The 21,470-nt window shown below is 46.7% G+C and overlaps 1 protein-coding gene across 1 annotated transcript in view; it reads right to left on the bottom strand.

Annotated features, from left to right (window-relative positions):
• The window catches only part of LOC120895175 (zinc finger protein rotund), a 49,447-nt gene extending 30,452 nt beyond the window's left edge, over positions 1–18,995 (bottom strand). Inside the window, exon 1 of the mRNA XM_040298285.1 lies at positions 17,660–18,995. Coding sequence (XP_040154219.1) covers positions 17,660–17,788 — 129 coding nt within the window. The 5' untranslated portion in view covers positions 17,789–18,995. The remainder of the gene's footprint in view (positions 1–17,659) is intronic.
• Between the last annotated feature and the right edge of the window lie 2,475 nt (positions 18,996–21,470).

The raw sequence follows: 21,470 nt of genomic DNA, 5'->3' as shown, positions 1-21,470 counted from the left end.
TTTGGTCCGTTGGCTCGGACGGGAAGACGTTATGCGATTAATACAGATGTAAAAGGATTAGGGTAAACGGTGATAAAGTAGATGTATGCGAAAACGCAAAGCGAAGAAAAAAAAATGCATTCAAATGCAGCATATTTATGTTGAACTTCGTTTGAGTGAGATGTACATTCTCCTTTAGCTTCAGATAAATTCAAAGGGTTTCTGAGACCATACAATTATCAGAATTTCGAATTCCTATTTACTTGCAAAACATATTAGCACACCATTGAGGAACTATTTAGATATTTAATTGAAAATAGAAGTAGCATCCCCTAGCACAAATCCTGCTCAGTGAGTACTCAGTGAGTTCCTAAGCATTTGTTGAGCATTTGCTCCAGCTCCAAAGCCGAACGAACATTCTCTCTCAATTCCCACCGGGGGGAAAACTCGGGAAAACTCTCTCGGGAAAAGCTCACCACACTTTTGTGACTCTTTCTCCGTATGTCTAAACTAAGGGCGTGGCTTTTCATTTTGCAAAGGCCCCCCCAAAAAAACAACAACATCAACACTCACCCCAAAGCGTATTGCTTCTGGTCGCTATGCCCGCAAGGAAACGTGTCCTGGCAGAGGAACAATTTGGCACTGTTGCACCCCGGGTTTGCAACCCATTTGCACCACGCCTTTATTTTCGCAACCCACTAATTTGCGAACATGCACAATTCTAACCGAACAATGCCGCCAGCAAATGAGGATGCATGCAACGCACAAAGGAGGGTGTCTTTTTTTGCTGGCTGCAGTTGCAGCGCATTTGCCGCCACTGTTGCTGTCTCCTGCTGGGTGTATCCCCTGTATTCGTTTGCTCCTTTGGCTGTGTTGCATACAGCGAGTCCTCGGCACGCACCTGGCATGACCTGGGAAGGTTTTGGTTTCGTGCCAAGATTTGCACTCATTACAAGCAAACCGACACGCCATTTACGGGGTTAATAAAGAATGCCAGCATTTAGCTTCCGTTTTCTTATCTCTGGGCTTGTTGTTTTGTGTGTGTGTGTGTGTTACCCTGTGTGAAGTGATTTTAATTCTACCCAAAAGACCACAATTTCGTGAACGTTTATTTCCCGCTTTTTTCGGGAGGGAGAGCTCATGGTTTAGGAAGAAAGCTTCTCAATGAGCGGTCAGCAGCGTAACGATCGGTATTTCCACGTATCATTAGCTGTCTGTCAGATGCTGCGGTCACATGAGCAAATGCTGCTAAATGAGCTGTCGAAATGTGTGTATGTGCATGGTTTGGTATTTTTCGAAATAAGTACACCAATTTCTGGACGCCGTGCCACAGCTCGCTCGCCCAATGAATGGAACGCTTTTAACAGCTCTGTGGTTTTTGGCTGGTGCCAGCAGCTTCTTTCAAGCACAGGTGCCCAGCCCAGTACAATGGGTTCGCTTGGATTTTTCGACCGTTGGACGTTTCCAAGCAACTGGTACCGGCGAATGATTGCGGTTTGGTGCTTTTGCAAACGAGTAATGTCCAAGAAATGCTTCCAAAAGTACGGTGTAGCGGCGCAGCTAGGTAACGTTCGCTCCACAATAAAGCATGTCGGGCAGCACGAGCGCGCCCGGCAATGGGGACCCCTGTATCCGCAAGGATCCTGCTCGACCGGCTCCGGACACCCGGGCACCACCGTAGGGTATGGGGCGGAAACCGAGCTCTGAATTTCAAATCAGTTCCTAACGTCCCCAACTCCCCGGTGTCGCTTGCAATGGTGTCTTTGGTGTGCAGTTGTGCAGTTGCGCCGTGCAGTTGGCGAATGGGACATAATTTATACGCCAGACGGAAGACATTAGTTCCCGAGACGCGAAGAGAGTGAAAGAGAGCGAGCGAGGCGTGTGCTCGTTGGACCAACACGCGTCCATCGGCGGGGATAACGTGAAGAGTGCATTTGTTTTTCCATTGCAAACTCTTCCACAACTCTCCTCCATCCGCCTAACGATGGCTAGGCCTTCAAGGGGTAGCACTCCGAATCACCGAAATGGGGAAATAATTGATGGGGGACGTTTTTCACGGCTTTTCCACAGTTTGGCGCTGTAAGTTAAGTGCGCATTCTCGTCCCGAATGTCCCGGGTACGGTCTTCGCCAGCGTCGTGCACAGCGACGGGGCTTTCTTTGTGACAATTATTGCATTCCTCTGTCACGTTACACCGCACCATCTCCTTCGCCGTCCCACCGTATTGCCAGGTGGCACAAGCTAATAAACCGTGTGTGGTGCACATTTTTTCACGGAAATCGGTACACTTTAGCGTCCCAGACAGGAAGCGTCATCCAAGACGGCTTCCGATTTCCGGTGCATTTCAATCCGGCAGCACGTGGAAAACGGTACCAACCACTAAACCAGACCACAGAAAGGCGAGAGGAGGGCTGGTAGTGGGTAGTAACAATCATCATTTCATGGAACCACGCACTGGAAGCGGGTCAGAAGTGCGGAAAAAACGTGTCGTCGGTCGGTTGCGGCGGTTAAACGTTTCGGTCAACAAGATCGATCAGTCCGTGCACTAATCATGCGCAATTTTTCGATCGGCTGGCCCCGTGTTCCGTTCGATTGGCGATGCAATTGGCTCGCCGGTGGAGTTGTGGTGATGTGCACTCGGGGACGACAAACAATGCGGTTTACCGGTGAGCAGCATCCTCATCTAAATGATGCTCCGGATGCAATGTGAGCGTTGAAAGTGGGGGACAGGGTAGATGCAGTTAGGTATAGCGGGTTGATGCAATACAACGCTGATTGTTTTGTTCGCGCGCGTGTGTGTGTGAAAGGAACGGTTCATTCATGGATGCATCGAAACCACCATCTCCGGTCTGGGGTGAATGTGGGATGCGAACGAATACCTACACTGTTGGCCGCAAATTGCTGTTGTGATGACGTTGGGTCCGTTGTTTGTTCGACTACTGTTGTGATTCGGTTTTCATGGTGATTGAAAGATAAAGTTGAACAGAACGAAGCTTGTTTACACAGCGGAACGCATCTATTTGTAGTGCAGACGTTGGTTTTAGAATCAAATTGTGATACAATGATTTCGAAGAGCTTCAAATACAGTGTGATGTAGCGAGACAATCGTATCCTACAATCAGACTTAGATCAGACATTAAACCTTCCTATAGTATCTCGAACGGAGCTTATGAGCAGACAAATCAATAAATGTAGACTCTATCAGCAATTAAACTATGCTCATGATAGTTATTTGATGAACACCAATATTAGGTTGGATACAATAAACTTAGTTTAATAACACTTCCCAAAGAGGTGCTCACGTTAATGGCGAAGAAGAAAAGTATGATTTAAGCACTCAAGACTTTGATGAAATGTTCAGGGTTTCTCACGATTTATTGGTTGCTTCCCGTAATTTGTCGGGTTCGTCTCACGATTTATTCACCCTTTCCCATATATTTTTGGATCGTTCCCACGATATATTGGAATCGTCCTATAGGATTTTAATACAATTGATTAAAAAAAAAATCTGTGAAACGCCCAATGCATCGTGACAAACCCTGTAAACAACCAAGAATAGTTCATAAGATGCAAATTCTCAATAGAATAATGATGTAGTTTCAACGAAGTGATGTTGTCCACTAATTCAATTCGAAAATTCCTCAGTCATTTCCTTACAATGGGAAAACTGGTCATAACATCATCACCTCACATTCAACGACAAATAAAGCTTTCAAGCACTTTTTATTGCGCTTTGGATTGTGAAATCCTGGATCTTCGTCGGCATTGTCAGAACACTGTTCTATCACATGCTTTTCATTTCATCTCTTTGGCTGCCCCTTTTCGGTGACCCAAAAATAATGATCGAAAACAAAATGAGGCAACAACACACAAGAAAACGGTCAAAAATTGGTTCACTGGAGAAATAAAGCCTACCATCAAACAAGCAAACGTGTCGAAGAAAGTGTATCAAATTTACTAACTGCGTCTCCGCTGATGCTGCTGTTGCTGCTACGGTGGATTTGCATTTCAACTGCACGGCCGGAAGTACGGTTATCAATATTCAATAAAATAAAACGCTCAATAATGAATGGCAGTGGCGCTGCCACACCACTACATTTGCACAAACTAGACGTCCTTGGAGGGAGGAGGCAGAAGAGAACTGCCGAAACCGAAGGGGATAGCAGGAAACGGATTCCCGAAACGAGAGAAAAACAACGTTACGTACAACGAATCAATTCTGCGTCTTCTGTAGAAACTGAAGAGTTGCAGTGAACAGGAAGCCCTTTAGAATAGAAGAAGCATTGCAAAAAAAAAAAACGACCAAAGCAATAAGCAAGCAAGGCGGATTGGTTTTGCATTTTTCCTTTCCAATGTCCGGAAGAACGAAACGAAACGCAAGGACGCCGTAGAACGTACACCGGCAGAGGACGGACAATTGCAAACCCCCAAACGACAGTGGAGTGAGATTGTGTCTTTCCAGGATTGCCAATTTATTGTAATTCGTATTTAAACCGTTCCTAACGATATGCAATTTACGAAACTCCACCGTACGGCCGGCGGGAAAAGTTCGATCGGGTGGCCTAATGAGAGGCCAGGGCGGGCCAAGCCGTTTTGCCGTTCCCGTTCGTTACATTGCAGCAAGCTGGCGAAATCCATCCATTGAGCCTCTCCGCTGAACGATCAGGTGCATCAGGGCGTCGTTTTGGCCACCGTGCAGGCGCAGCACAGGCGCGTTCGCACGATGAAGTCGCTCGGAAGCGGCTGACGCACCGGGACAGGACAGATGCTGCGCCGTGCAATTACGCGATCGGCATGAAGATTTGCGACTGCATCTGACGTTCGGCACTGGTGTGCTTGGTGTGTAACGACACGCGGCAACGTCTTATTTGTGGACGCGTTGTTTAACAAGTCTTCACCCAAGCCACCACCAAGGGTGAGTGACTTCTGAGCTGTGGTGACATTGGCGACATTAGTGTTGTTCCTGTTTTCCCTCCGCTGGCTCTTATGTTGATGTCATAGTCCCTGGGTTCGATTTTTAACGATATTTCTAAAGCCATCCCATTGTGATATTCTGTGGCTTTTGCACATTGTGTCTCCCCTATTGTTCTACGGCAGGGCATCAAACTGGTAGCCCCCAAAAGTGAGGCAGCAAAATTTCACTGCAAAGATGGCACGCCGCTGCTCGAGTGGCGATCGATGGGATCCATTCTTTGCAGATACACCCACCGTGCGGAGTTGCTTCACTTTTCGGACGTTGTGCCATTTTCCATCGTCGCCTTGTTTTTGCGTCCCCTACACGCGGTGCTACGCAATCCGGTATCCCTTCGCACGCTGACAAAACAAAACCCCCGGATGAGATGAGATGAGCGGCGAGATAATGTTTGTTCAATGTTCTGGCTTTGGTCGGGGCCGGGGTTGTTTGGGGTGGATTAGGATGAGGATGGGCTTTCCTGTTTTCTTTTTTATTTGATTAATTGTCTTCGATGCTAATGATACGATGCTTTGTTTGAAGCGACTTGCCCAGTGTGAAACAATTGCTGCACGAGCGCGTTGGGTTTTCTGGGTCGTTGATCCATCTTTTTTCGGGGGAAGAAAGTCAGGGTGCGTTTGAGAAGTTAGGTCGAGTAATTCACGTAGAATGCACCTGAAAAAAGCTTTGGAAAATTGTTGATAATGATGTTTCCCGCAAGAAAATAGAACATTGAGAATGTTAATCGATATTTCGAGAATGGAAGCAATTCTGTGCGTCGTTTTGTTTGATATTCTGTACAGAACAATGCAGAACAGCAGTTGAGAATAAGCTAGTGTAATACTTGTTTGAAAATACTGTTTTACAGATCTTTGAATTAAACAAAATTATCATGACTTCTTTTTTTAGCTTTTTTACTGTAAATTTAACTTTAACCTTATTCCTTACGTACGAGAAGTGTCCTACAACCACCAACAGTGTAAGGCAACAATCAACATCAACGATACGCGCTCGTCACGTTGAGCAGAGCTCAGTACAGCAGCATCCGCCAGGCCATGTCTTTAATGTTTGATTAACGAACCTTGTGCATCGGGACGAAGCGGAAAGCCCCTGGAAACGCCCATAACGACTCACCGGAATTGAGTGAATGACGTTGACAATCCGCCAGCACCCATCACCGATCCATCCATGGTGTTTCAGCTCTCCATTACGTAAAGTGCGTTTGCACACGAATACGTTCCCTGCGGCGGAGTGACGCGCGGCGTGCAAAATAAGAAGACAAATTTCTTTCCTCGTTGTCCTTCCACCCCTGCTTCTCTTCACCCCCCACCCTCCCCGCTCATCCTCAACTTCCTCCCACCGTCCATCGATGACAGTTGCACGATGACGGATTTACGCGGCGGATTGCCCGGCGGAATGATATATTGGTTCGGGGTGCGCCCCCAGTTTTGCACAGCTACGCGCAATGCCTCGAGCATTACGGTCGGATTGTGCACACTTCACGGCATTCGGGCATACTATCCTTAACCTTGCCGATGGATGGTGGTGGCGTGGAAAACAATTAATCAGAACAGGCCACACAAATTCCGGCTGATTTCGAGTTCCGGGCTGCTAATCGATAGTGTTATGATTCGCGGATCGTTCTCGCGGCGAATTGTTCTCTCTCGCAGATGCTGAGTTGATAATTATGATGGTGATGATGGTGCTGCTGCTGCTGCTGCCGCTCACGATAATGATTATTGTAATTAGCTGTGGGACTTTCGGAGGGAACGCAATCGTTGCGCTATTAAAAGGGCAAGTGAAACTGCTACATGGGTGCTAAGTAAGTGCAATTTAGAAGAATAATGAACATTGTTTTATGCAGATGAACTCGATCAATGTCAGGTTTTTTTTTGTTTCGGCGTGGCAAACAAGGACTAAATATGTCCAGTTTCAATCAGACTGCCATTTACCGCCCTGCTCTGATGTGTGCCGGCATGCTGATGATGAAACTGTGCACGGTTAAAACTTAATCCCACACTTAACCACTAATCGGGCGGCGAGGCGCACAAAATGGTGCTAAAATGGGGCTCATTTTATCACGTACACGTGCTCGATTATGGACCTGATTTTGCTGGGCAAGTACATCGAAGGTGAGGAAAATTAACTTCACATCGTCGTTTGTGGTGTGTGTGTATGTGTGTGTGGGTAACAGAGGTGTCGCCTCATCTCGCGAACATGCAATCGATGGCACTATTATGCAAAATTGATCGCAATCCATTTGCATAATCGGTATGCGATCGCAATGAGCTTTAATGCAAAAGTGTCAAGCTAATGAGCGGGGCGGTACTCTTAACGTGTGAGTGTGTGTGTGTGTGATTCCGTGATTGCATTGCTGTCATTAAGTATTAATAATCTAGATGATATTGATTGGCTATAAGCTGTTAATTAGATGGCTCCGAGTATGAAGCATGATGAATGTCTTAGATTTGATTATGTTGACAAAAGGATCAGTTTTGATAGATTCATAGAAATGATCCAAGAGCCTTAACAGATAATAACCAAAAGTTTTATAAAGTTTATTAAAATATAAAATTAACAATAATGTAATGTTTAAAAATGGAGCAAATGCTCACCTTCAGCAATCCCACTACATTTCGCACAGTAATTGATGGACGGCTTCTCAAGCACCGGAAAACATTCCGTGCCATTTTTGGGGTTAGAATACGCCAGCAATGTCCACTAATTGCTCTATTGTAGCAACCATTTATTTCACGGTAAACGATTCGAAACATTCGCCATCACGACCAATCTCCGAGCTCAACCAAACGACCAATGGGCTATGCCACAGAAGAAAAAAAAACCAGCAACCCTTATGCCCCCCTTTCTCACTACTCAGTACCCTACCCTGCTAATTGTTTGACCGGTACGAGCAACATTCTAATGAGCAGTTTCGGTCACACTCCCCCAGTACCCGAAAATGGACCAAGAATGCATTCACCGCCCATAGAATGCACACTTCATCTTGCGAACATCCCCGCAGTCCGAGGCTCAAAATGTGTCTCGTTAGCAAAAGGCACTTCACCGCCATTGTGCCTACTGTTGGGGTGGAGTGAGAAGAGAGCGGTTTGGCGAGGATGCTGAAGAGCTAATTAGGGGTGCAAAAATGCCCGTTCGAACCTTAAACAATCGCGATTTGCACCGAATTCCCCACGTGACGTGCGCGTGATTTTGCACGCAACACAAAACACAACCGAACCGCGCACAGAACGCGTCCATTTTCTCGTTGTTTTTGTTGCTGTTGTTGTTGTTGTTGTGAGGATTGGTGATGGAAGTCCGCCTCAATTGTGTGACTTGGCCAAAGATGGAGATTCTCGGTCACGAGCCACCCAGGAAGGTTTGCTCTGGAGCTTTCCGAGCCATCACTGGGCGGGGAGGAAAAAAAGGACATCACTCGCCTCGGCCAAATAAGCACCGGGCACAATTAACTCTTCGGAGAGCACGAGCCCCGAGAGTCTCGGTTGCGTATCGGTGGCGAGTGTGAGTCGCTTCCTGTAGATTGTCCACCATCCCGAACCATTATCGCCCCTTTTCGCGCACTAATTATTTTCCCATAATTGAGATTTGTGCGTGTTTGCAGACGCTAACGTTCTTCACTTACACTGTGTAGCAAAACACTGCTTTGGCCTTAAAAAGCCGAGCAATTCCGTACCGAGCGGTATTAGTGGGTTCGGTTTTTACTTCCACCGCACAACGACGGCACTTCCAATTGAGCCCATGTACAATTGACACTTTGTGGGGAGTTTGATGGTAATTAAAATCAAATCACCCTTCGATGGTGTGTGCGTGCGTGTTTGCCGCCCAGTGATCGCGATCGGGGGATGCACTTCCCGATGGTTGATGATTAGCTGTGCAATTCGTTTGGTGGATGGTGGTTTCCCATTTTTGGGACGGTGCTCGCGATTTTAATTAATTGCTCTGTTCAATCGAGCATGGACTGAAGCGGGAACTTACAAGGGGAAAAGCACACACACACGTACAGAGCAAACACGTGCGTGTCAATTAATTGAGCCAGTGTTTTCCTTTTTAGGGGTTATGGGAGAACATTTTACTCCCGTTTGCCACTCCCCCGTGGTGCCGGACGAAGAATGCCGGATGGATGTCACCCATGATGTCGCATCTGCCGTGCGAAGCCGTTGGAGTCCATCTCCGGCTGCGTACAGTGACCGTGAATGCATTTGCACCACCGATAGACAATCTCGTTTCGCACCGTGATGCGCTTGTGGTGGTCTGTTGGTGTGCGCGCTGCGTGCTAATGTCTGCATTTGGCCACACAGGCCGCGCACCGAAACCGATCCGATATCATTACGCGCGGTTGACCCTCGCCTGTCTTTGATTGGAACAGTGTCCGGATCCCGAATAAGGCACCTTCGCCTACGAGTGTGACTCTCTCACTCTGGCTCTCTCTCTCTCTCTCTCTCTCTCTATCTTGGATGGGGATCGGGGTTTTACAGCTCGACAATGTGATCAAATCAATCGCAGACCGAAATGAACTGCCCGGTAAGGGCGACCCATACCCATGATCTAGTCGAACCGATCGGGTGGAGCGGATTGGGCACCACCGAGGTTTTCCTTCGCACCATCGGTGGACATCCGACCGTTCGCTGACCAAAAATCGACCACTCATTACGACGAGCGAAGGGGGCAGATGGAGTGGCCACAACGATACACGGCTGCTGGCCGTTTATGGAGTGCCCGGGATCGATTGAGACAGTTTTGATTAATTACTTGCGATCGCTGGAAATGGGGAGGCTGGCAATCGTAGAAAGAAAAACACACAGCCCACCACCCCAGGCGCAAGTGCGCAACCAGTGCAGATGGCGGTGCTGGAATTAGTGCAAGAATGCAATCGATAATTGCAACACGCATCCGCTGCACACTCACATGCATGCATGCTGATGCTGCTGCGGCGGGGTAGGAGTGGTGTAGTTTCATTACCGAGCGGCCAGCAGCATTCCGGCCAATCGTCGGGTTCGTCCGGAGGCGTTGAAATGTGTCTTCGGATTGTGTTTTATGCGCGCGGTCGATGGTAACGTTTGTTAGGCGCGGTAACATTGGTTGAGACAGTGTTGATTTATCAGATTACAAGCGTTTCCCATAAGGGTAGCGTAGAATAGATTTGATAAGTTAATTACAAGCTTAGGTGTAACAATGAACTGTGTCTGAACACCAAATACAGATGTATTTTTGTGTTTGCGCTTTGGACTCGCAGTAAAGTTTTCGTTCAAGTGATTCACTTATCAACCACTACAGCATCCGGACACTGCAGGCTTGTTGGGGGGCCAATCAGCCATATTGTGCATGTATTGATGTCATCGTAAATATCTTAAACTGACAAAAGGAGATGCTACGGACTTGTGGCTGTACGGTGTCATTCTGATGATGGATGCAGTTCACAGATACTGGGACTGTTGCGTCTTCCCTTTAGTTCTTACAATCATACCAGGTTCGGTCGAAGCTATCAGTTCACGGGAAGGTCCATATCTTAGGGTCATTTAAAAGTACTTGAATCTAATTTCGCCTTTTACGAAACGTTTGCTCGAATACATGTTTCTTGCCTTAGAATTTAATGTTTGAAAGACTCAAGTTGTAGAATTTTTCGGCAGTTCTTCTTAAACCGTGTTCTAATGTTCTTTGCAATCGAATCGATCTATTAGACTTCTAAATACGATTGCGAGCCGAAAAACAGTAGCAAATTGTAACCATTTCTTGATTTGTGTTCTTACAAATACAAAGCACTCTAGCTCCATATAGTGTAAAATGTAACCATACAAATCTTAAGGATTTTCGAATAGACTTCAATTTGCATAAGACATTCGTTTAAAACTCAATATCCTTCAGAATATTTACCAAATCTTCAACAAATTTAGGATGTAAGTAGCAGCTTATTAAAAACAGTGCAAGTCCTGCCAATCTTTACAGCAGCAAAATAATCGTGCTCATCTAATTTTGTGAACCATTTCGTTAAGACTCCAGACTTCATCTTCTGTACTCTCGTTATCCTCCACAATGCCACATCCTTACATCATTCCTGCAGCACTTGCTCAACAGTCCACCACCAAACAACCACACTGCTGCGCACTTTAGTTCGGCGATTGAGTTGTCTTTAAGAACGTGCCATCAAACTCATTGCTGTTGCTGCTGCTGATGCTGCTCATCATCATCATCACCATTGAACGGCAGGTCGTGGTGTTGTTGATTGCGTCACCGCGTAAACGGCCCGCTTAACGACGAATGTCATCAGGCACGAGATGACGCCGCACGACTATGCATTACACACACACCCGTGGTTCGGCAATCAGTTTGCCGTCGCCGCCACGAACTAACTGCACCCGCCAATGACCATCATTACCGGCGATTACCAATCAACCGAACGAAGCATCGAACGATCGATGCAAGCAAACCAAAAAAGTGCATTTTTGCTTGCGCATCGTTGCGTCGGGGCGCTGATGCTTCCTTACATTACGCGTAGCATTCTACCGCGTGGAGATGATGTTCCACAAAGTCGGTTGTTGTTTTCGTGCATAAAAAAAATGAATTATGCTAGCAGGTGGTCCGCGCCGGGTTAAGGAGATCCCTCTCACATGAATGTGACAATTTTTAGCTCAATAGAACATAATATTTAAAATAAAAGAGCATCGCTTAAATGGAACAAAAAAGTGTAAATTGATAAGAAGCTTTTAACTTAATTTTCGCCTTCACTCATCGACATCATCTGTAAGCAATCACGATGTCAACGGATCAATGCGTCGCTCACAAGCCCAGTGCCGCAGCTATTGCTTTCATATGCGTGTGCGTATGGCTTGCTGATATGGGAAAGGGGGGAAGCGGTTTTCCCACCGGCTCAAAGAGCTGCTCATTAATTTCTAACATATCATCAACACATTTACGGGCGACATGGTTGAGAAAATTTATTGCAGCTCCCGCTCCCGCGTCTCGCGTCGCGTTTGAAAAGCCACGTCGACGTAGCCCTCGAGCGACGCTCGGGCCCAGAAAACCGGCCAAGAGATGGAGCCGGCGTTGTGTAGCATAAAAAAGACAAAAAAAAAGTTAGAACGGGTAAAGGAGCAAACGTAAGAAGAAAAAAACGCGCTTTGGCGATGATTTATGTGAGTTTATGTATGTGAATCCACACGTACGCTGCACACGGGAGTTGAAAAGGCATTTATGTGTGTGTGTGTGTGTGTGTGTGTGTGTGTGTGTGTGTGTGTGTGTTTTTTTGTTATGCTACTTATATGCATACTGGCATTTTATTCAAAATTTGGGTCGGCTTCCGAAAACGTGAAACGATTCGCAAACTCTTTGACAAATGGGTTTAACAAATTTTCGTACATCCGCCTATGCCATTCGGTGCATGATTTTTTCGTTCGCAGTAGAGATTATTTGGTTCTTGGGCGTTAGTTTGCCTCTTTTCAGTTTTGACATCTTTATCATAAATCGATTTGTACGCGGTAGCATGGTGGCGCGTTACGCATTTACATAAAGTGTTTTTAATGACGTTTGCCGCGCGGGAAGATGCTTCGCTGCGTAAATTCAAGCGCGGCCGATGTGTTGTGACGCATTTGTCATAATTCTTTGACAGTGTAGGTGACAGTGGCGGCTCGAGGTAGAACTATTATGAACGCTAATAAACCTTCGCACGAACTGTATTTGTATATCATTAGATGTAATATTCAGAATCACTTGAAAATTATACAGATAAAACAACACTTGCAATTTTGTATTGCCTAGCGGGCTGAATAATTATCAAATTTAACAGCAAATGAAACAATGTAAATAGTACCTTTCCACTACAAACAGCTAACGAGCGATGGGTGCAATTGCGGCGGCAAAACACCTCAACCCCGCCACGGCATTTGCTTTGAAAATCGTTCTTCTCATTACACTCATGAGCATAATTCGCTTATTCACACAACAGACAAACGCACCAAAACTGCTCCACACAATGACCGGGGGCCCTCGCTTTGTCCAAAATTATGCTTCCGATGCACATCCGGTGCAGGCACGACCGGAGAGAAGCTACCTACAAAATCGTTCCGTGCCGGTGTGTTGTTGTGCCCGCCGGGCGAATTTGTCATTACAAGTGTTGGACCTGCCAACTATCTCATTAGACACCTCGCCGACCATCGTGAAAGGGCGGCGGTGGCTTCCTTCGGCCGCCGCCGCCACTAATGCTGTGCGGTCAATTGATGGCAAATGACTGTTATTATGTGCATCGGGGCCGGGGCAGGATTAATTTGTGCCGCCCCACGTATCTTCCCCGGCCGGTGCCGGCCGGCAGGAGCATTTTAGCGCGCTTAGCTCACAAGCCGCCGGCGCACTGCACCAAGCGGGGTGTCACTAGCGCACGCGAAAGCGATGTGCGTCGCCGGGCCGATTCGTTGCGAGCTTAATGTTTATGATTTGTTTCGCTCGCTTTAGTGCGCCGGTGCGTGTTCATGGTGTTGGAGCGTTTTGCAATGAGAATGAAGTGCAGTGGTAGTGAGAGTGGGCCAGTGCATTTGGTCGGCGGTCGGTTGGGGGTGGCCCATTTCGTTTGGTAATTATTTAGCTGTGTAGACAATATTTTGGGTATTTTAATGAGGTAAAAGGTACATGTACGTTCCTTTAGAGATTAAAACTCCTTAAAAATCTCTTTTACCAAAAAATATAAAATCCATGAGAAGAAGCAAGGAATGTTCGAACCATTACGCTTCGTTTGTTATTAACATAATATGCATTTAAGAAATCTTACAGAGGTTATGCAATAATTGGCTTTAAAACATGAGTTCCAATGAAGAAAATACCGAAACACTTCACTGAACATTTGCTTTAATTATCAAATTAAAATATAATGATTGCTTGCAAACAAGTTCCGAGCATAATGTTGCAGTATTTTGGCAATAGCCAACAGTTTTACTGCTGTCGTTGGTAACCATTTATTAGCAACAAAGACAAACATGCATGTCTCATTACACAAAAGCTGCAGAATTTAAGAATGAACTGCATTCGAAACCCCATCGCTGGACACTCCATCTTAAGGCGCAGTAACAACGCCATGAAATACGTCCACTGTGTAATCCAACCCTCCGGCCACTTCCTTGTGGATGGTAGCGTCGCAAATGTAGAAACAGCGTTGAACGTACGTACACCACCAATGACCGAGTCGTACCGAGCCGAAAAACCTTCCCAAAAGCGGGGTAAGGGTCTGGTTCTCAATCCCTGCCCGATTTCCTGCCTGCCAAAAGCACGGCTGCCAAAGAAAGGTCGGTTTGCAATTTTTAATGCTGCATGCAACTCATGAATGCATAAACAGTCCGAGTGTAAAAGCAGCAGAACCATGACGATTCGCACCGGTGGTGGTGCCGTGACAGGGAAGTACTTGTGTGTACGTAGTTTGCAGTTTCACAAGTTGCTACTATTTAGGTTGTCCTCTGGTGTTTCCATTCCCCCTTTTTCCGTATTACACACAATTAACATATCCATTTGGCTAACCGCCAACACACACACCCCGCGATGTGTGGTCCGGTTTTTGGTTTTTTTATGGTTCAATTCAACCTCTACCTGGACATTCCTCTCTCCCGTCGCTTCCTCTTCGCGCAGGCTGGCCCATGTTTGTCACTCGTGGTGTGTTTCCCTGCGGCCACAGCAGAAAGCGGTCGCAGGAGCTGGCTGGCGTGGTGTCGTACGCGTCGAGGAAGGGGTTTAGAAAGTGCGGGCGAATTCCTTACGCGGTTCGCTTCGGCCCGCCGGTAAGAGATCCTTGTGCGAATGGGGGTGAGGTGCCCGGGGGTTGCCGCTGGCCATGTACACCGATGGCAGAGCGATGTAGATCTTATCGGGTCGATTGGTAAATCCTCGTTAGCGCTTCGTTTGTTCTGCGGCTGTTCGGTTGTATCGATACGCTTTACGCGAGCTCGCGCAATGTCCTCGCCGGGGCTGTTTTGTGTTGTGCCGCCGCCACCGCCGCCCGACGTTTAGTTGGACGTCTGATAAGGTGGAGGGATGTTTAAACGTCGCATGGCGATAGAGGAAGCGCCACTCGGGAGGGCCAACCCAGTCAAGCAGGGTTAAACGGCAAACATTGCTCTAATAGTGTACATGGGGTAAAACGATAAGCAAAGCCGTGTATGCTGGGTGGGGTTTCCTTCATGTTCACATCTACTGTAAAGACCATGTAGCTATTTTAATTTAGAACAGGATAATGAGTAAAATAATGTTAGCTAATTGATAGGAATATATGAGTTTAAGTTTCAAACGATAACAAACCACTCCATCAACATGGAACAATGTATGAGGTAGGAAGTGGCGTGTCTTTCGTGTTTGATTTTATGCTCACGATTGCAAATGAGCTTATATAAACGCCACTCCATGTTAGTAATTAGTAAAGTAAAATCCTTGGCACGTTAATTGTCTCACTTAGCATTATACATTTTTTCTTTGCACATTTACATAGTACACGAACGAGCGCAATCCTTCGGCGATGCTTAGAGCACAGTCAGTAGTTTACTATTCTGCAAGGTGTGCCACGCGTCAAATGGGCGTTCAACTCGTACGATTAGCACATACGCCAAGGATATCCCGTCCTAAGCAACGCTCTGCCAGCCATGATGAAGACAGCCACAAACGTACTCTCCCGTAGATGCTCACCGAAAAGGAGTGTCCGATTGCGCAACCGTGAGGTGTGATGGAAATAATTGACTCGATTGAATTGCATTGCGCGAACCAGCTGCCGTCTCACGCACTGTGTGAAGGCTGCGAATGCGTTAATGCGCACGAACCCCAAGCCCAACCCATTTACACGCTCCACAAGCGTTTGTCAAAGCTGTACCACGCTGTGCCATGTTTCTGTGCCTAGATGGTCTCGTTTCGTCGCTTATTTTCCATCATTCAATTATCATAAATCACTGCGACGTTGCGGTTGAGCCGTGTTTACTCGCCGCACAACTGGAAAAAGGGGGAATCGCAAAGCACGGTACCCATTTTCCACACGTGATTATCATCTCATTTGGGGCGAGTTTTATTTGAATAACATAATCGTGTGTGTGTGTAGGCAGTGCTTTTTATCGACACCAGAATCAGATGCGACACACAATGTACGGATCTGAGCAATTCGCTCGCCCAACCCAAACACCGCCATTAGGTGTGAATAAAAGTGGTCCGGTCGAGTTTTTCTATCGGTACCATCCGGCTCATTAGGCACCCGATGTCTCACAACAGACCAGAGGATGGCCGGAACTGCACTTTGGCATCTGTATGACGAGTGTAAAAACCGTGACCGACCCATCAATGTCATTGTGTGGCATCGTGGAAGTGACGTTGTTGCTAGAGAAGCAGCACTAATACTGTTTGTTTGAAGATGAAAATGAACAATGAAATAGTTCAATTTACAACAAAATTGACCGTACCAGCAGCGTTCTAGAATCCGGTTTTAATCCTACCCACGGAAGGTCATGCTCTAGATTTTTACCGCCAGCGCACGATAAGGTGCCGATACCTGACCACCTTTATGGCTGGGCCCCCGGAATCATAATTGGTTGTGCATTAAAAGCGGGGCTCTATAGAAAATTAGTTTTCCATTGCATGTAAAACGAGCCTACCATCGCTTAATCGCCCCATACTTAAAACCCCGCTTTAATTGGGTACTGCTTGTGTAATGTTACTTGTCCGCCCGGCCACCGTACGGGCCACTTGCTACGTTGCTACTGACTGTTTCATTGCCTTCCTTGTTTTTTTTTTTGTTGTTGTTGCACCGAACGCACGATCCACGAATGTTCGAAATCCCATTTGTACCGCAGTCGCGCGCACGCGGATTTACCTTTCGCGATCGTTTATTATCCAAAAGGGCACGACGGCCGGGCGCTACTGGAAGTAACACACACAAACTGCTGCAACATGAAGAGGGTAATAATTTTCCCTTAACCTTAACGCTGCTAAACATCCGGCGTCCGTCCCCGAACCGGGACGAAGAGTAAGAAGTGGTTGGTAGCTGCCTCCCAAGTTCCAGCATGGGCTCGACGCGCAATGCGTTCGCGAATTTTTCCACACGATCGGTGCACGCACGCCCGATCCGTTTTTAATTCTCCACAATTATAGGCTTTTTATTAATCCTTTGGCGCGTTGCTTTGGTGTATGTGTGTGTGTGTTTGTGGGGCTGTGTTTGGCTGCATTACTTAATAAGCCGCGGCAATGGCCGCTGTCAGATCATCCTGTGTATGAGGCGTAGCGTGTAGCCAACGGAAATGGATCCTTTCGCTAATGAATAGCCCTCGCAACACGATGGCTGTTGGTGGAGCCATCATCTTTAGTTTGGGAAACGGGAAAGATCGTGCGGATCGTGGTGGCTACAAAAGGAAGTCCCATTAAAGTACGATCTGATCTAGCACGGAACGGAACAGGTGAACTGCACTTCAAAGGTGACCACCAATTCTGATGAATCACTTGATTGACTGGTGGTGTCGATTCAGTATTCTTTGATACAAATAACATCCAAAACAGCTGACGGGTTGAGCTTACAATATCATCAGTAAGCATAGAGCTGTAATCATTTGCACATTAGAAAACGAAAGGATCACCTGTCATGTGCGCGATCGAACAGAACAGACTTGCTTTTTATCAAATACCGTCATTGCCTGATAATAGGTATTATCAACTAGAATAGATCCCGAATAAAAGCTGCTAATATCCTTCATAGACACACAATTTCGCCTACCTTATTGGGGAAATCCACTGCCAGCATACAGTCGCTGTAGTTGTTCTCGGTCTTTATGGGGGTCGGTCCGGCGAGGGGACTGCAGAGTTGTCCAACGCTGAGCTGGGCTTCTCTATACCACGGATACATAGCTCACGTACGCTGGCGCTTGGCGGTAACGAACGTACAAGAACATTTTCCACCCACTGGCACTGAATGCACATGCACTATAATCGTGCCTTAAAACGATGCCACTGTCGAGAGTGCCACACACCTGGCGAATGGGACAAGAATCTCGTTCACTTCAAACAGGAGATGCGGTGTACGGTGTACCTGATGGACACAATTTATAATATCTATTTGTTGAACGACACAACACACTTTCTTCGGCAATACTTTTGAGTACAAAATGGTTAGATACCGTTGAGTTTTGTCACAAGTTACACATTCATATCATAACGCTCACAATGACGCTTCCTGACGACACACACTTTGTGCGCAATTCTCACTGGTAACAGATAGGTTCAGCACATGCAATTCGCTGATTAGCGCTGGTTAATTTTGGTTTGCGGTAGAAATCGAACCCTCAAGCCCCTCTGTGAGTATACGCTAACACGAAACACGAAACATATTAGCAACAAATCGACTGTGTAAACAAAGCGCACGCACCGCTCACCCGGTTCAGCATGATGTCTCGTCGCAGAAGGATGGGGGAAAATGTGTGGAAATTGTTTACTGCTAGCCGTGTTGACATTAGATCACGTTCGCCTGCACTTGTGGTACACACCCTAACCTGTTTTCTTCACCATGACACTCGCCGGACACAGAGAAAACATGACACTTTGAGGGAAAAGGGGTACGGCTAAGCGGGATCGCCTTGGGCAAGAACAATAGGTGCCCGTCATGGAACGGGAATGCAATTATGAACTGCATAGGAGGCTAAAGAGCTGAATGCTCCGATGTCACTATTTATGGTTTGGCTTAATTAACACGTATTTTCAGTTAGCTCCTGGACACTTGTTTCCCATCCACCAGCAGCACTATTCACCACTATGCGTTTCCTTTTGGGACGTTTTTTTGCGTTATTCGTGTCACGCTTCTTGCACCGCCACAACGTCTTCGTTCCGGTTAGCTGGAAACGCCGCAAACGTTTTCTCCCCGTTTGTGTCACGGTGTCACGTTTTGTCACTTGCTACGGCAGACACACCTTGTGCCGAGGGACCGGTTCCGGAGCGGTTATTCCGGCGCGCCAACGTCGAGTCAGCAGTTCAGACTAAAAACTCCACTCCACGACACGGACACACACGGACACCGTTTGGTAAAAGGCGTTTTTTTAGCACGCGCTCCCCAGTGCGACTGGCAAGGCTGTTGCGGACGTCTGACAATAACCCACCGCGCGAGTTCGAGTTTGCCAGAGCGTTCAAAGCTCTGGTGGGGCGCAGGCTCTGTAGCGCGCACCAGGGCCGTACTCTTTCACCCATTCATGCTCAGCATATTGCTTTCTCGCTCGTAACCGTATGTCCCCCCCAAGAAGTCGCTCACGGGATCACGTTGCGCTCCGTTGTAAGGTTCCGTCGCAGCCTCTCACAGCTCTCTGAGTGTTTCGGAGTTTTGGGGAGTACAAAATTTAAAAAAAAAAAACAAGAGCAGCGAACTCGCAGCGTTTCGTGCTGAATCACAGAACTGCCTGCTGACTCGGTTGGTGGAGGAAAAAGACTAGAGCGAGAGAGAGAGTGTGAGTCGCATGGTAGGGAACAAGTCGGGAGCTATTATTTATGCGTATTTCTGCAACAAACAAATCAGCCACCCCCTTTCATGTGTGGTTTAATGTTGGATGGATTTTTTAATGCATTTATAGATTGTTTCGCGCACGGTTCCATGGCACCACATACTTTAAGAATGTTAATAGCGTATTGTGATTGTAAATATAAAAAAGCGAATAAAAAATGCAGGTGCCCTGCTCACACAAATCAATCCCACCTGCCATTGCGTTCTTGTGCGCTAGTTTGCTGGGCTGAAAATTATGAATCAAACTCATCATACCGCGGGTGTGAAATATTTGCCACCTATTATTGGAAATGGAGCCTTGCAGCAGTGCATTAAAAACGATCAATTAAACACTTAAATGCGTGGTTTAGAGTGGGTTCGGAATGTGGATCAGGCATATGGACACTTTGATACTCGCTGTCCGTGTCCATATGAACTTGAACCAGAACATTCCCACCCCATTTACATGTGTGCGCTGATGCGCTCCCTTCTCACGGCATAACTCATCGGTTCTGTGGTTTGGTGCTGCAAATTTCCCACACCGGCATCGCTTCCGGATGCTGTTTTGGCGTAGCGACAAATGCGTTTCGTTTCGCATCTCTCACTTTTGCTGCACATTATCAAACACACATCATCTGGAGAACGTTACTGGCTGCCACTAATGAGCCAAGGGGTTCGTCTGCAGCCTGAACCCAGAAAGGAATGATGCTTCGCAGCATTTGCTTCTTAACTCCAGATGTGTGTGCGTGTGTGTGTGTAAGGGGTTCGGGATCGGGTAAAAGGTTCATCGTCCGTCGGGCATTGCAGCAACTGTCAGGGACTGTGTCTTCTTTAAAGTGACGCATAATTTGCCATCCGTTGTCAAAATGTGGTGGCATTAATTCGTCCTCCCATTCGTTATCTCTCGAGGCTGTGGCTGCGTAATGTGCAGCAGACTTTGTGTCGCGACGGCATTCAATGGGATGTTTGGTGGGAACATTAGGAATTGGAATGAGAAATTAACAGCAGCACTACAGAGATGAAGGATTTAAGCAATTTCATTGTAAATTTGAACATGTAACAACTTCATTCCTAATGCAATTTTTGTTCGTTCCATCTCTTGCCCACTTTTTTGCCACAAGTGCGGGAAACCTCAAAACACACAATGAACTATGCAAATGGAGCAAACGCGGGCTGGCCGATCTTGTGATCGGTGCATCAAAATTCCCTTACTAAATTCCCTGCACATCCAACCCGGCCCTGCTTCGGTCCAACCACCCAACCGGTTCCCAATCCCCTGCCAGATCTGACCTGGTGGTCATGACCTACCCCTCATATATGACGCGCTCGCCAGGAAATGACGAGCCGGGAGGGGTCGTCGATGCTGTTTCTTTCTTTTTTTTGCCACACTGGAATCTGTTTTCGTGAGATTGCCTGTTTTTCTCCCCGAGGCTGGGTCATGTCTGGCAGTTTCGATCGCTTTGAATTCATTGCAATGTTGAGACGAAATGCGAAAAGTAATGGAAGTGTATGTGTGTACATGTTGGGGCTTTTTTTCGGAAGAAGCATTTGCTTCTCCACGATGTGTTTCGTGCAAGTGCAAAAACAGAGAGAATAAAGTGTTGCTTCATTGTTTTTGTTTGTCTGTTTGTTTGTTTATCTGCCATCTAACGTGCAGACACATTGAAGGGGAGGTGATGGGAGGTCCATTACATCGTTGGACAAATTAGGAGGCTTCTGTTTTGTTACATCAGCACGGGGTATTAAAACTGGTTCGATTGGACTATTTGAAGCATGTAAACCTCATTCCAGAAATGAATGCAGCGTTTGGCAACGTTTATTGCAGCAAAAGTTGATCTACAAGATAACATACTAACAAATGAAGCGAGCAAAATGATACATGTCAACTGTCACACAGTGTGCTTCTGTTTGAAAGTGCCAGCAGAAGATCGTGTATAAAATATTCATCTCGGAACTGTGCATAAAAAAGCCGCACTACATTCACCTCCAATAATAATGGCGATAGTTAAGCGATTACGGTAAACAATGTAATTATTTCACTGAGACGCCTTTTTCAAGCTCGCTT

This window comes from Anopheles arabiensis, chromosome 2, assembly GCF_016920715.1.
Source record: "Anopheles arabiensis isolate DONGOLA chromosome 2, AaraD3, whole genome shotgun sequence".
Lineage (NCBI taxonomy): Eukaryota > Metazoa > Arthropoda > Insecta > Diptera > Culicidae > Anopheles > Anopheles arabiensis.
This window is presented reverse-complemented; position numbering and strand designations above follow the sequence as displayed.